General features: G+C 43.5%; 1 protein-coding gene across 1 annotated transcript in view; it reads right to left on the bottom strand.

Moving 5' to 3' along the window:
- Positions 1–1,619: 1,619 nt before the first annotated feature.
- Positions 1,620–14,497, bottom strand: part of SETD7 (SET domain containing 7, histone lysine methyltransferase) — a 172,631-nt gene continuing 159,753 nt past the window's right edge. The window contains exon 8 of the mRNA XM_086962101.1: positions 1,620–5,039. Within this exon, the coding sequence (XP_086818227.1) occupies positions 4,868–5,039 (172 nt within the window). The 3' untranslated portion in view covers positions 1,620–4,867. The remainder of the gene's footprint in view (positions 5,040–14,497) is intronic.

Genomic DNA, 14,497 nt, shown 5'->3' with positions numbered 1-14,497 from the left:
AGTTGAGAGCCAAACCTATTAGCCCAGCTGATTTCATTTTTATGATTGATGTATCAACTCAAAGTATTTGATCAAAAACATAAAAGATTGGCTTGGCATAATATACGAACTCTAACAAGTGGGATTGATTTAATTGTAATGTTCATGTAATAGGCCTTTTGAGTGCTTCCTCCTAGAAGATTTATTTAATATATAGTTTGAAGGGGGAGCTCTTTGACAGCTGAGCATTAAAGTGGGTAACAGCCACAATTGATATTATTCCAATTGCATATGTGCAATGTGGTAAACCATAGCTGCCTTTTGGTTTTAGTATCATGAATACATTATGCAGCAAGGACTGACAATTATGCAGTAAGAGAAGACAAATTGTGTAGCATATTATGCAATAAATAAGCAATTATGCAGCATTTTTATGGTGATTTCTAGAAATCTTGGCATTTTAACAAATATTGATAAAAAATGATACTAGTGGTGTAATTACCTCCTTTTAACTTATGTATAAGCCATGATGAATATACCTCATAGTGTTTTAATTAAGATCAGCCTGAAAAGTAATGATTGAGCCACAAATATCAAAGTAAAGAACCAGTGGAAGATGGGCATATTGTTTGCATTTGTATTGCTATATCAACCTACTTGACCATTGCTTAATATAGTAGGTACGCCAATAGTAAACTTGTTTTTCAACGTGTTTTGCTATATATTGGTAATATATTCCAAAACCAAACTGCAAAATTGCTACAGTGTCTGATTTAGCGTTCATTTTTAGAGAAGTCAAGTTTATGTATTCCTATGTTATGAAAAGTTACACTATTTCATAATTTAAACCCTAGTATTTAGATTTTGTGTCCTTTTTCAGCAGCATCGAAGATGGCATCAATGAGTAAACATAATTTTGTTCTCAGTGTTAGCCCTGACGAGATCTGTTCTTGTCCTTACAAACATCCTAAACTGTTTTTTAACATTAGAGCATTTCACATATTTTACCTTATTACTCATAAATATCAAGTTGACCCATAACATACTTTAATCATGAACAGACAACATTTTGATTGTTTACAAAAGGTATACTATACCATCATACCGCCCCTCTCAGAATACCGTAATATAACTAAACATTAGTAGTACCTTTATTAGCCAAAAGGCTAAACCGCAGTCCACTGTCTGTCTTTTTCCATATGGCCACACTGAAAACCTCTTACAGTAAAGAAGATCATCTCTTACAATTGCATATTATTAGGAACCACGAAGAAGGCCATTAGGAACGGTTTTTAGGTTGCACTTAAAGTGACTCTGGTACTCGAACTGCCTCCTAAAAGGCAGAAGAACTTTTTATCCTCAGTAGTTTTATATTCCTTTGCCATTGGATTTAAAGTATTGAGCTGCCTTGTTGGACTATCGAAATATCAGGTGCCTAGTGCAGGAAACTGAGTACAAGTGAGGAACATGGAAATTTAGGCGCAAAGGTTAATCTCATAGGTGTACATAGTCTTGGTTAGTAAGTAAGGGTAGAGTGGAGCTAATTATGGCTTACAGTCTGCATCAAATAAATGAATTATGGGATTGAGAGAACGTATGCAAAGCAATGTGCAATTAATCAAGGCCATAAGAATCTTTATGTTGGGTGTAGTGAGCAACTTGGTTTAATATCATTAAAAGAAATGGTGTTACCAAGCCATAGACCAGAGCTTTTGTCTGTGTCTTATTGAGATTAAGCAGAGTTGGAGCCTGCGTCAAGAGACATAGCATGCTGGAGGCTGGTGAATGAGAATCTTAAATTTTTTATGGGACTAAAATGACCTAAACTCATATAAATGTACCTTTATTCACCTTTGTTTGTTCTACAAGTTCATGAGCAGCCAACAGCAAATTATATAACATTGGTGTATACGTGTGTCCCAAACTTTTTTCCTTTAATTGGGCTTTAGATGGAACTACAAGCTCTTTTCATGTACCTGCAGACATGGCCTCATTTAGTGTTGGGTGGTAAAGGAAAGTTTCTGATATTTGTAGGAAGTGGTACATCATGAAGAGAATCTAACAGTGGACCTACCTCGATTGTGGAAGGCATTTCCTATTGACCTCTCCTCCAGAATAAAATGTCCTCCCAAAATGTCACGATTTCCATTGCCACCTAACTTTAGATCCATTTCCTAGTCTTCATTTGTGATAGAGAGGGGATACTGTGCCAATATTAGAGGTCTTCAGTGTGTTAACCATGCCAAGAATTACCTTATGTAAACACAAAATGAATTGAAAACAAAAATGGTGTAGAACCATCATAAGGACAATTTAAAAGAAGTAAATCATAAATACAATGGCCACTTGCATAAAGACCAATGATCTGTAACACAAAAGAAATAGTCTTCTTTGAACATTTTTGCTAAATTACGAACCAGGAAGCACATCATTTTCAGACAGGAATGCTCAGTTGCGTTCCTTGCCATAGTGATCTGTTTGTAAACTTGCTGGATATAGTTTAGAAATCAGTCTTTTATTAAACTTGACGGATTGAGACAATATTGGTTTGCCAAAAGAATTCGCTCACATTCTTTTTTATTCAATTATTGTTGGACTGATTCCTGCCTAGGATTGTGTGTAGAGATACAGCTACTAAAGGCAAGTCAACTACCTCCCCATCAGCATCACATCAAGATTTTGGGGCTCACTTACAAAAGCATTTGTTAGTGCGCGAAGTAGCACTATCGTAGTACTCTTTTACGTACTTCCAAATGTCTTTATGAATTGCCCCAGAAACCTCCAAATTCCCTATTAGTATATATGCAAGGCGGAACTTGTTTGTATGATCTGTATATGAAGTTGCCCTGAATATTCCTATGTTATTCCCATTGCAGACGTTTTAGAGTCAATTCACAATATGAAAGACTACATAAAAGAGTACTTCACCCGAACTACTTTACATACTCCAAAATGTCCTTGTGAATTTCCATCACTGAGTGCTCATGGGGCAGATCCAGTTGTCAACAACGTGGGGCTCCTCAATGTGTGCTCTTTCTGAATCACAGCATACAAACATGGAAGCCTCTTTTCCATGAAGAGATTTTAATATTGTATCAACAAGTGAATCATCCATTGTCACTCCACTTTTAAAGAGCCCTGTTAACACTGGTGGGTTTTTCCTCCCCCCCAAGTGATCAGGCCCATGGTGGAAACAACATTGCGGTCAGTGACTGAGATGTGTTTGTTTTAGTACAAAAGAGATGCATTGTGCTTGAAATTGCAAACCTGCTTGCAAAAATTGTTTCCAAAAATACTAAAGATCCAGAATCACTTCTCTCTGAATTATTATACAGGCCAGATATGCTGGTATCAGTTGTAAAGAACTCAGGCCATATTATCAAGGACGGTGATAACAATATCGCAGCTTTAGCGGCAGGAAACTGCTGCTAAAGTGGAGATAAGTAGCTTGATAATATGGCCCTCGGTTTTTAGCACGCCCATAAAACGTATGTTGGTGTTGCTTGGTCACTGTTCAAATTAGTATGCATTAGGTATAGTTTGTGAAGTTATAACAGGCCCTTCTTATGAGGGGGTTGTAGTTTTCTCATCCCTGCGCAAACCCCTATTTGCATAGGGGTCGGAATTCTGAGTTGTGTGGTATTTACCTTACCCAATATCTAATGTTTATGGTAAAGGCTTCACTCTTTGTTACATTTCAGCAAGCTAAACCTGCCAGAATTTAAAAGGGGGAAATTGTATGTTTTTTACCATAACATGCAGATTTTGATGCACTAAGCATAGAAATCTTCATGCTAGTCTCCAAAAACTCAGAATTTGTGATAGTTATCTCATCCAGTAAATTCTGAACACCTCGTTGCCTGATATTTTATCAGATGCAATAACTATCACATCCAAATCAGGCCACTCCCAATCAGGTCCTTAGTTGACAGAAACATCATATTTTACAACCCACTGTGCCATGTCTTCACTACTCTACTTGCTATCCTGTGTTAGTCTCACAAATGCAATAACCATCCTCTTGTACCCTAGCACACGTACAATTTCAGTTTGACAACTCCATCACTTATGTCCAAAAAGAAAGTCAAGTCCAGTGCACTTCCTTAGATTAGTACTGAGAAGTCTTAAACCAAGAGCGATCATATCAGTGATAATAAAATTACTATAGTTTCTGAGTTTAAATATTGACTATAAAAAACATTACTGAATAAATGTTATCGCGCTGCTATGCGTGCATGCTACTATCGCACACTAAAGGCAAATCTTTGCATCTGTAGGAACATATAATTTCCTGCAAAACTTCATTATTAAGTATAATGATCATATTCTAGACAAGGATAACAAAGAGACTGAAACCAACCCTTAGTAACCCACACTAGTACTGTATGTATGAATACACTCTCCTGTTAACCAAGTGAAAGTTAGGAAGATAAAGAATGCACTAGCTGCATTAGAAAATATAAAAATCGAACAACTCCCCTGTACCATTAAAATGTCATAAACGTACGAAAACTGATTTTTCTTTTTTTTCCTAATGCCTGATGCCTAGTCTTTCAAAATAACAATATGTAAACCCATCGACTACAAAATTAATAGACTCTGTCGCCCTTCTCTTCCTGTCTTATTTGGCGAGTGCATTGAATATTTAGATAATATGTAAATACTACTTGACATGAAAGTAACCCTAAGGTGCGACTGTTGCGATACCTGTTGATTGACAGCCACCACCAACAGGCTTATTTAGTATGCAAAAAACTCATCTCTAACGAAGAATGAGAATTGGTAATGAAGCAAGAGCAAAAATGATCCCTGGCCGTCCAGTTTTCATTGTAAACGTAGTGCATAGATCCTCATTTCCACACCTGTGCCCTCAATGTAGGGCTCATTTTCACTTTTTCTGAAAGGCCTTCAGTTCCAGCTGGTACCATTCCGGAGCTTCTGGGCCATTTTTCCCAGGGGGACTGTGGTCATATCCGTAGGCGACTGTCAGTTCTTCGTCCCGCACCACCGGCCTGATGGTCCGAATGCATTTGATGGAGCCAAAACGAGGATGAACAAACCTGAGTAATAAAATGTGCAATGTGAAGGACCAAGGATATACTGAAATTAAACATATGGAAGTTTTATCCTACAAATATGTATACAGCCAAATTTGCAATCATGTTTGATCTATGAAACTCAGATACACAACATAAAATTGACAGATTCAATTTTCCAGCTTTATTGGCGGCATTAACATTTGCATATTGATTGTCCAAGGTAGGAGTGGGTTTCTTAACTAGAAATATTTTCATGGTGGGGAAGGAAAGAAATTTGGATATAAATGCATATATATGTTAGATGTACTCCTCAGCATTGTCCACCCTTCCGATAACATACATGAATCAGGGCAGAGGATGATGTGTTTATATTTTCTTGACTGCTCTTGGGAATATCTGTAGACATCTACTCAAGTTGTAGCAGTGTACCTAGGATGAGTAGATTTTTTACTTTTGGACGTGCAATCCATGCGCCTCCGGCAACCTGATGCGCATCATGCTGTTGCAAGGGCATGCACAGTGGGGACCGGGGACACAAATGTTTCCTGTCAGCATTATAGGTACCTATACCCATTACCCATCTACTAATGTATCACATGAGCAAGTAAATACATAATTACCTTCCTACCCCTGCTGGAAGGTAATAAATCATGAGCTGTCTAAGGCCTGCAGAGTGTTAATGATCTATCTCATCCATATGGGTGAAGGCGAGGCAGATCTGCTGACATGTGAAGTCCCCCAGCTAGGAAATATATTGTCTATGGACCCCAATGCATATTGTGTGCACTTGCTGCTCAGACGTTCCTGAATTATACAATTTTTATCAAGCAAATGGAAAACCTGTAGAACACTGTCTGCCTCATTCCCATCAGGTCAGGTTTTTACAATTGAAATGAATGTAGATTCACAGCATCACAGCCCAAGATTACTTTAGACTAATACACTCATATAAAAGCATGGAACAGAAAAGAGGTTTCCAGACGTGTGCCTCTTTCCTGTGATCAAGAACTTCAAATTTAAAAGTGGAAAATTGTCTGAATTCTGTCTAAAAAAAAAGAATCTTCAAGTTTCATGAAAAAACCTCTGCCTAATATATTCCTCCTCCATAAAAAAATGAGATCTAATGGACCCGTCCTCCGTGACCAGTTCATTTATTTGAATCGCATTAATGGTAAGGTGGCAATAACAATGTCCTACCTTCAACCTACTAGCGTTCCTTATTCCAGTTAGATCTGTAGGAGATAATGCACACACACAAATACAACAAGCATTTGCAATGCAACAGGTCTCGCATTAGTTAGAGTTAGAGAATTTGGTATTGTTTATATTTAGATGGATATGTTTGCTGATTTGTACACTGTGTGTGTTAGGGAATGGCAGGTTTGTATGTATTTGTGGAGTAAGTATGTGTATTATAGTGTTCCCATGCCATGTTTACATTGCAAGTGAGGCTAACAGTAGACATATACACAGAGACAAACATGCAGAGAGACACATGCAACGATACAGAGACAAACATACAAAGAGACACATGCACCGATACACACATAGAGACAAACACACACAAACGTACACAGAGAGACAGACACGCACATAGAAACATACAGAGATGCACAGACAGTCACGCACACATAGAGACTGACACACGTATAGAGACGCACAGAGAGACAGAGACACACTTAGAAACAAAGATGCACACACAGAGAAGAGACGTACTTACAGAGACAAATGCACATATAGAGACGCACACACAGAGATAGAGACGCGCACACAGAAAAATACACCCATATAGAGACACGCACACCGAGACAGAGATGTGCACCAAAAGACAGAAACACGCACATAGAGATGCACACACAGACACAGATACAGAAACGCGCACACAGCAAAAACACACGCAGACAGAGATATGCACACAAGACAGACACAGAAACGCACACACAGAGACAGAGGTGTATACATAAAGAGAGACTCACACACAGAGACAGACATGCACACATAGAGACTGAGACACACACACACAGACTGAGACACACAGAGATACACAGACACACAGATACAGACATACAGACAGATAGTTTGGTAGCTAAATGGGCTAAGGCATTCGCTACAGGGGTTTGTGCTTAACCTTACATTTACAGTTGTTTTTAACTGTATCCCCACCCCTTACTGACCTTGCTCCCACAGGTGCAGATATGTTGCCCCTCTATGTTTAAATACAGTACAAGGCAATAAAAGATAGTTATGTTGCAGGAGTAATAAAAGGTCACAGTATGTGGGGCCTGGAATGTCTAGAGATAGTGTGAAATGTGTGGCTGTTTGCAAAGGACGCATAAAAGTTTTAGGTAAACATGAAAGGGATATGCAAAAGTGAATTGTATTGCGTGTGAAACAGTATTTGTTAGTTTTAATAAAAACGAATATCTGAATAAGCTAAAAAGATGTGTGTAAACACATTGTAAAAAAGTAAATGTGGCACGTCTTATTACAAGAGGTGTGTACATGAAGGGTTCTTTTGTGCTGAGGCGACACTATATGTGTTTATGCAGTCTACCTGGTTTTGGAGAGTACAGAGGAGGTCTGCGCTAATAATAACCAGCACCGCCCTGCTGGATCATCTAAAGCACACTCTACCACAAAGCAAACACTTACAGTACCTTGGCCTGTCTATGTCTCACTGACAAGCAGCTCTGGCCGGCCGTAAACCCACAAACTAGAACCCCCAGCTGCCGGCACTCGGTTCCCTGCCTATGCCACTCAACGTCATCTACGCGCATCCGGCCCAATTACTCTCTGTGCCCGTATCTTCCAAAAGATCCTTATCTTGGGACAGTATCACACAACATGGCATCACCGCAGCTGCAACCGATTCGATTCAAGAGAGACAATGTAGTCCTGGTTCAAGCATTCCCCGCCACAGTCTGTTTTTTTCTTCAAATTTCTGTTCTCGATGAGGGAATTTCACACAGTTAGGAGTGGGACGGGCAGACGAACTTGGAAGTAATGGAGCTCGAAAGCGCCTTTCTGGCCCCGCCCACCAGGCGTGTCCTCAGTGACCCTGGGTACTAGGCAGGGCCTGCCATGCGCCACCACTGCAATACCCTAAGCAGTGTTCGTGTGACTGAGTATCAGGGGAGACACTGATACACGCTGCTAGGCGTCTCCCGAGTTGCTCCGTGGAACAGGGAACCGACACCTCGCCAGCCAGGCTCCAAACTGGGTCTCCCGATACAAAACCTCCAGTTACCGATCTGCCACCACAAGCGGCACGTAATGAGCGTTGAACCGGGGCTTACAACTGGCTAAATCGCCCGTAATTAAAGATCTCCCCAGGGACGAGGAGCTGAAACAGACGAGCCAAAATGGCGCTGCGTCCCTACTTCGGACCCGCCTGAGCCTGTACCCGGGTGCTAAAGCTACTCCTTCAACATAAGTCCACAGGAGAACAGGTGAAGCGGAATCGGAAGCAGCGAAAATGCATGCAGGCACTTCTGCACGGTGAGTGCCTTTGACTTTTGGCAGTTCGTCCATCGATACCTCCACCCCGCCTGACCTCAAAATGGCGGCTGGTATGGACATTTGCTTTGAAGCTGCCCCGCGATGAGACAGACAAACGTTGGTGAGGGACGCCCATCGACCCCATGTGCCTAGATCGGCCCCCTGCTCACTCGACTCCGATGACCACCGGCCTACTGTGCTCCTCATGTGGTGACACAGCTCCTCTGCGCCCAGCGCTATATCCACCGCCTGCATCTTGCGCCTAAATCACGCGAGCCTCTTGAGCCCCTTGTATGAGCAAGAGCTGAGCCTATCCACACCGGAGGTGCAACCCAAGGCTTGACCCCGCATTACTGTGACCAACGTCTCCTGTGCTCACCAGCCCACCAGGTCACCGACCCATCTTGGAGGAAATTGTAGCGGTGGGTGGCGGAGACGAACCAGCCGCGGACGGCACCCCAAACCAGGCCCGCTCTCAAGTAAAAAGCCTTGCCCGCATGGTCCGAACATAGTGACCTCGTCCCCTGCCCGGATCTCCTGGGTAGACCCTGCGGCGGCGGCGGAGAGGATCAGACGCCATCTTACCTTCCAAATAGTGCTTGCCACCGAAGCGGGAACCCCCCATCTCTGCTGCAGACTGTGATCGCTAACTGCCCTGCATCTTATTCACCCGCACTGACTTTCGGAGTGACAGTATGTGGCGCCCCCACGCCGTTACATCCGGACCTACAGGCTGCAATCCCGAGCTACAGCGGCCATTTTGAGGCGGGCGGACGTGGGCTGAGACCGGCGGTGCAGAGCAAGACAAGGTACCAGGTATAGGTGCATACAACAAGGCCCCCCTGCGCCCATGTTTCAAAGCATCTCTACCCACATTGCTTGCTGGCCCGACCGCTGATACTCCCTGGGGTGCCCACAGACTGTGAAAATAGACCATAACACTGCCAGGATAGTCCACGATTTTAACTCTCGCTTGGGCACAATGGCATGGCACTATGAGAGAGCGATTGCTCCTGCTCTTAGTGAGGGTGCCTCAGTGTATGCCCCAGCCACAGCGGAGGGACTTCTCTTGAATGAAAATATCTACTAGAGCAGCCTGCCCTGCATTATTTGCGCATGCAAAGATCCAATCCAGCCTGCACAATGGGGCAACCTGAACGCTGAACCTGACTGTACCTGAGACTGCTCCGGAGAATCAGCCGAGTACCCGCACATTGGCTAAGCCGGCAACTATAGCCCACCAGATCCATGGGAACTTCTTGCCGAACTACCTTCCCCCTACCCCTCCTCGCTCTACTCCTCTCCACTTTCCTGCTTTTGACCTCTGCCTTCACCTGTCCTGGCCCAAGTTCCCACCCTGTTTATCACCTGTCTCTACTCCTCTACACTTTCCTGTGCTGACCTCTGCCTTCACCTGTCCTGGCACTTAGTCCCCACCCTGTCTATCTGTGAATTTTTCCTCATCATTTGAGATCTAGCTATTTTGTCTGATGCCCGATGGAGCTACATGGTTTAGCTATAGGGGAGACAGGTCGGGGATTCCCTCCTTGGACGTCACCTACCCAGTCGGTCTTCAGCCTTCCTTTCGTCTCTCCTTTCGTCTCTTCCTGCATCCTCCCTCTATTCTTGTCTCTCCTTCTCTCCTCTCTCAATGTATTGAGACTGAACTATGTTGTCGAATGCCCAATGGAGCTACCTGGTTTAGCTATAGGGGAGATGGGCCGTGGACCCCCTCCTTGGTCGTCACCTACCCAGTCGGCCATTAGAGAGACTTCATTTTGTCTCTCCCTGTTGTCGCTTCCCCCATCCCCCCCTTTCTCTTCTTCCATGCCCCCTCCCCTCTACGCTCCATTTATTTTGCCCTCTATGTTTCTTTAATTGTTTTTCCCATTGAGACCGGGCTATTTGGCCAATGTCCGGTGGAGCTACATGATAGCTATTGAGGAGATGGGTTTTGGGACTACCCCTCGACTGTCACCTACCCAGCCGGACTTTGGACAGACTTTCCTTTCGTCTCTCTGCCGTATCTCCCTACTATCCCTTTAACCTTACCCCCTTCCCCTCTACACTTCAATCATCTCGTTCTCGATGCTTTGTCTAGCATCTGATGTAAATTGGAACTGATGTAATCTTGTAATGTAATTTTTGTGGAACCTCATGTAAAGCGCTCTGATACCTCCGGGTCTAGCCAGCGCTATATAAAACTCCTGAATAAATAAATAAATAAATAAATAAATATAAATAAATGTTCCTCGAGTTCCCCCAGCGCGGGTTGACATCCATAGAAATGCGCCCACCACAAGATGCGCAGTTTGGAAACTATCATGACATTTATTAAAACATTATAGCATGTCTTACAAAAAAGAAAACAATTTTCCTTGCCCCCTTTCAATTGTATGTCTTTTCCTTTCGAAAGCAGACACCTTAAACATCCAGAAAGGCTTGTCTGTGTCCAGCACGGGAGGGGTCCACGGCTTAATTTGTAAAAGAATAAGTGCCCTGGGCCCAAAGTGTATCTCAGAAGCTTGCAGCCAGTGCCGTTGAGTGCCAGGATTGCCGATGCCAATGCTACTATTCTTGATTCCACCTAATGCCACCTTATTTAACCCGCCTGCTTATTTTTCATTCCTGCCAACAAATTGCCCCTTGTCACTGTTTCTCTTTTGCTAACTCTTCTTTTTTTGTTTTAAAGTCTGAAGAAAAACGGGTATGTTCCGATCCCCAAGTGAGCCACCTGCAACCACAGGCGCAATCTAAGCACGGGGGCATCTAAGCAGGGTTACATAGATATATTTGTGTGAAGGTGCATTGCAAAATAAAGCAATTTTGTTCTACATAAGGATATATGAAAGCCTTCCGATGGGACAGCAGGCGATAACTGACAGAAGCGCTGAATAAATAACTCCTCAAGCCACGGTGTTGTGATTAGTACATTGATAGTGTCCAAAGGAAGAGGTGGCGTGCCTGCACATTTACAAGCCCCTTCTAGCAGCTAGAAGGGACTTGTAAACTTGCAAGCACAACTAGTGGCGGCTCACATAGGCTTTGTGGATGTACCAAACAAAGTAAATCAAATTACAGAGCGATTTATATTGCGCTTTCGTCGTTTCTAGGCACTAAATGTGCACATCTCCGATCTGATAGGCACCTCCAGGTGGGTCTGCCAATAGTACTTAGGGCTGTACAACTGTACGAGCACTGTTGTTGTTGTTCCAGCCAATAAATATGCAGTGTAGGCGGCCGGGCTTGCAGTTCATACAGCGCAGCTTAATTCCTTTTAGCAGCACCCGGGCACGGCCAGACCTCCCCTCTGTACAAGTGAACTGTAAGATTCACCGATATTTATACATCGCGAACCTGTCCATATACACGAACTGTCAAAATACAGTCATGTTTGAAAATCCCTTGTACATGACATGTCCCATTGTATACTCACTGAGGTAAAAATATCCTTGTACAGTTGTCTTGCTGTATAAGTTAGACATAGGAATATGCATTGTCTGTGTACGCCTTTTGTGTCTATCTGCCAGATGTTACCCTCTACGTCTGTACATCAGGTGCACCTGTACACTGCACAAAAGCTGAGGCAGATACATTCCGTGCAGACATTTCCCTAATACTTACTAGACATCTCTATATATGGTACACATCCTCTAGTACAGTCAAGCTAGATGTCTTGCTGTACATTGATTGCGGTAAAGTCTCCCAGTATACTGTTCTATACTCGATAAATGCCCCAGTGTCAGATGCCCCCGTGTACGCTGGCCCCATAGATCTCCCCTTACACTGCTAGATGTCTTCACACACATCACTCGGTGCTCCTGTATATACTATATAAGTTTGAAGTGGGGATGTCTCCCTGTGCATCACACATTTCCCCGCGTATTAATACAGACAGCGTTTCCATGAACAAAAGTTGCAAGTGTCCTCTGTGACACAGGGTGAGATAGGTGTACACAATGCTTCTTGGAACACCACATGTTCCTTGCACCTGGTTGGGGGCAGATACCTTCATTACAGATGCACCTCTGTACAACGCAGGGTATCCCGTGCTCATCAGATGTCCCGATGCCCACTGTCAGAGGTTTCTCTCCGTAGTGAAGTTCACTAACATGTACCTCCCATGCGCTCAGCGCTGTACACCACACTCCAACGTGTACAGATGCATCTCCCTTGAGCTCGGCACTGCATTGTAAAGAGTGTGCGTGTATGTGTGTGTTAGGGGTGCCCATCCCAAAACGATTTGGTGTACTGCACCATTTCTACATAGGTCTGTCACAGCCAGATTTTTCAAGAGTAATTCTAAATAGTATTCAAGGCCTTCATTCATACGATGCCCACAAACTGGAAAATGTGGCAAGGTCAGACACTTTGTCGCAGCAGGGGAAGAGCAGCACCAGGAAGATGGTCGTACTCTTGGAGAACCTTTACTAGAAAAAACAAGCCGAGCTGAGCTTGGGTTATGAGATCGCGGCTTAGCGCACACCATTTAAAAGACGTCAGCGGTTGTTTTATTTAGTTGTTTTGCTGTGAAATAAATTAAAAAAAAGAAGCTCACGAGTGGTGCGCGCGTGCCACAGCGAGCATATGTCTTGAATTATCGCGCCTGTGTCTGCCTGCGATAATTGAAGACATATGCGCGTAACAGACACCAATAGGCCATAGCTGTGTTCTGTTAAAAAACAGCATGCACGCAAAGCCCAATCAAAATGGACCTAGGAAATGCACACGCCCAAGCTGTGTGGAATTTCAAAGTCCAGTTTTAAACCCCTGCAAAAGGGCTCTTCGATCGTGAGCCCTAAAAAGGTATGCTGAAAACATTTTGTTGCATACACCGCTTTCTAAGCAAGTTCGAAAGACCAGAAAAATTCACCAACAACACTCCTGTGGACTGACCTCACCCTCCACCCCAAGCCCCAATTTTATCCGCTCCAAGATCCAACGAAGGTTCACAACTGACTGTTGCCATCTCCCATGTGGCTCTGTGACACTGATCCTTTTTGCTCTCGTACACTCCTCTCCCTGGCTCTGCTTGTCATTCTAAGGCATCCTCTCCCCATTCCCTGAGGTTTCCCTTCCCTTAGAAAGCACTTTACTAATGCCCTTGTGCTCCAAGGCTATTTCGTGCTTACTGAATGCTTTGCATTGATATTTCCCAGCCTAGAACTCTCACTACCCTTTCCTTCACGGCTGTCACCCAAGTCCCACACACACAATCTGGGCTGCCTTCTAAGGCATGCACTGTCAAACCTGCATCCCCCGTTTCAAAAAGAGGTCGAGGCAAGCTTCGGAACTCTGGGGCATATTACCAAGCAATAGCGATAATTATCGCTATTGCTTGGTTAGAGACAAAAATTTACCGCTGAGCTGCAGCGATTTTTATCGCAATTCAACCTTGGTATTACCAAGGTTTATCCCAAATGCGATAAAAATCGGCCGCAAGGCATGAATATCGCTGAAAAGTCCGCAATATTCATGCATTACCGAGCTAATGCTCTTAGCCATGTTATCCACCTCCCATTGGATAACATGGCTAAGAACTGCTCGGGCAGGTGTTAGCTTTTGGAGATATTCGCTCTTAGCGCGAATATCTCCAAAAGTTGGTAATAGGAGATAGCGATGTTAGCGACTGTTTCCAGTCGCTAACATCTTGGCACGCCCACTTTGCATGTCATTAGTGATAAATATCACTGACATGCAAAGTGGGGCCCAAGATGGTCGCTATCTCCTACTAGCTGTCGCTAACTGGTGTTAGCGACAGCTAGGTAATAGGGAGATAATTTTATCTCCGCTTTCTTGGCTTTTAAAGCCAAAAAAGTGGAGATAAACCCCCTTGATAATATGCCCCTCAGTTGGGTGGAGAAGGAACATGGCTTCACCGTAGAGATGAATGGAACTAGTTATGCTAAAATTCATGGCCCTAGAGCAGAATTCTCCAACAAGTAACTACTTTGCTACTAGTAGCTCTCCAGCTTCTTGTA

Source organism: Lissotriton vulgaris, chromosome 3_1, assembly GCF_964263255.1.
Source record: "Lissotriton vulgaris chromosome 3_1, aLisVul1.2, whole genome shotgun sequence".
NCBI lineage: Eukaryota > Metazoa > Chordata > Amphibia > Caudata > Salamandridae > Lissotriton > Lissotriton vulgaris.
This window is presented reverse-complemented; position numbering and strand designations above follow the sequence as displayed.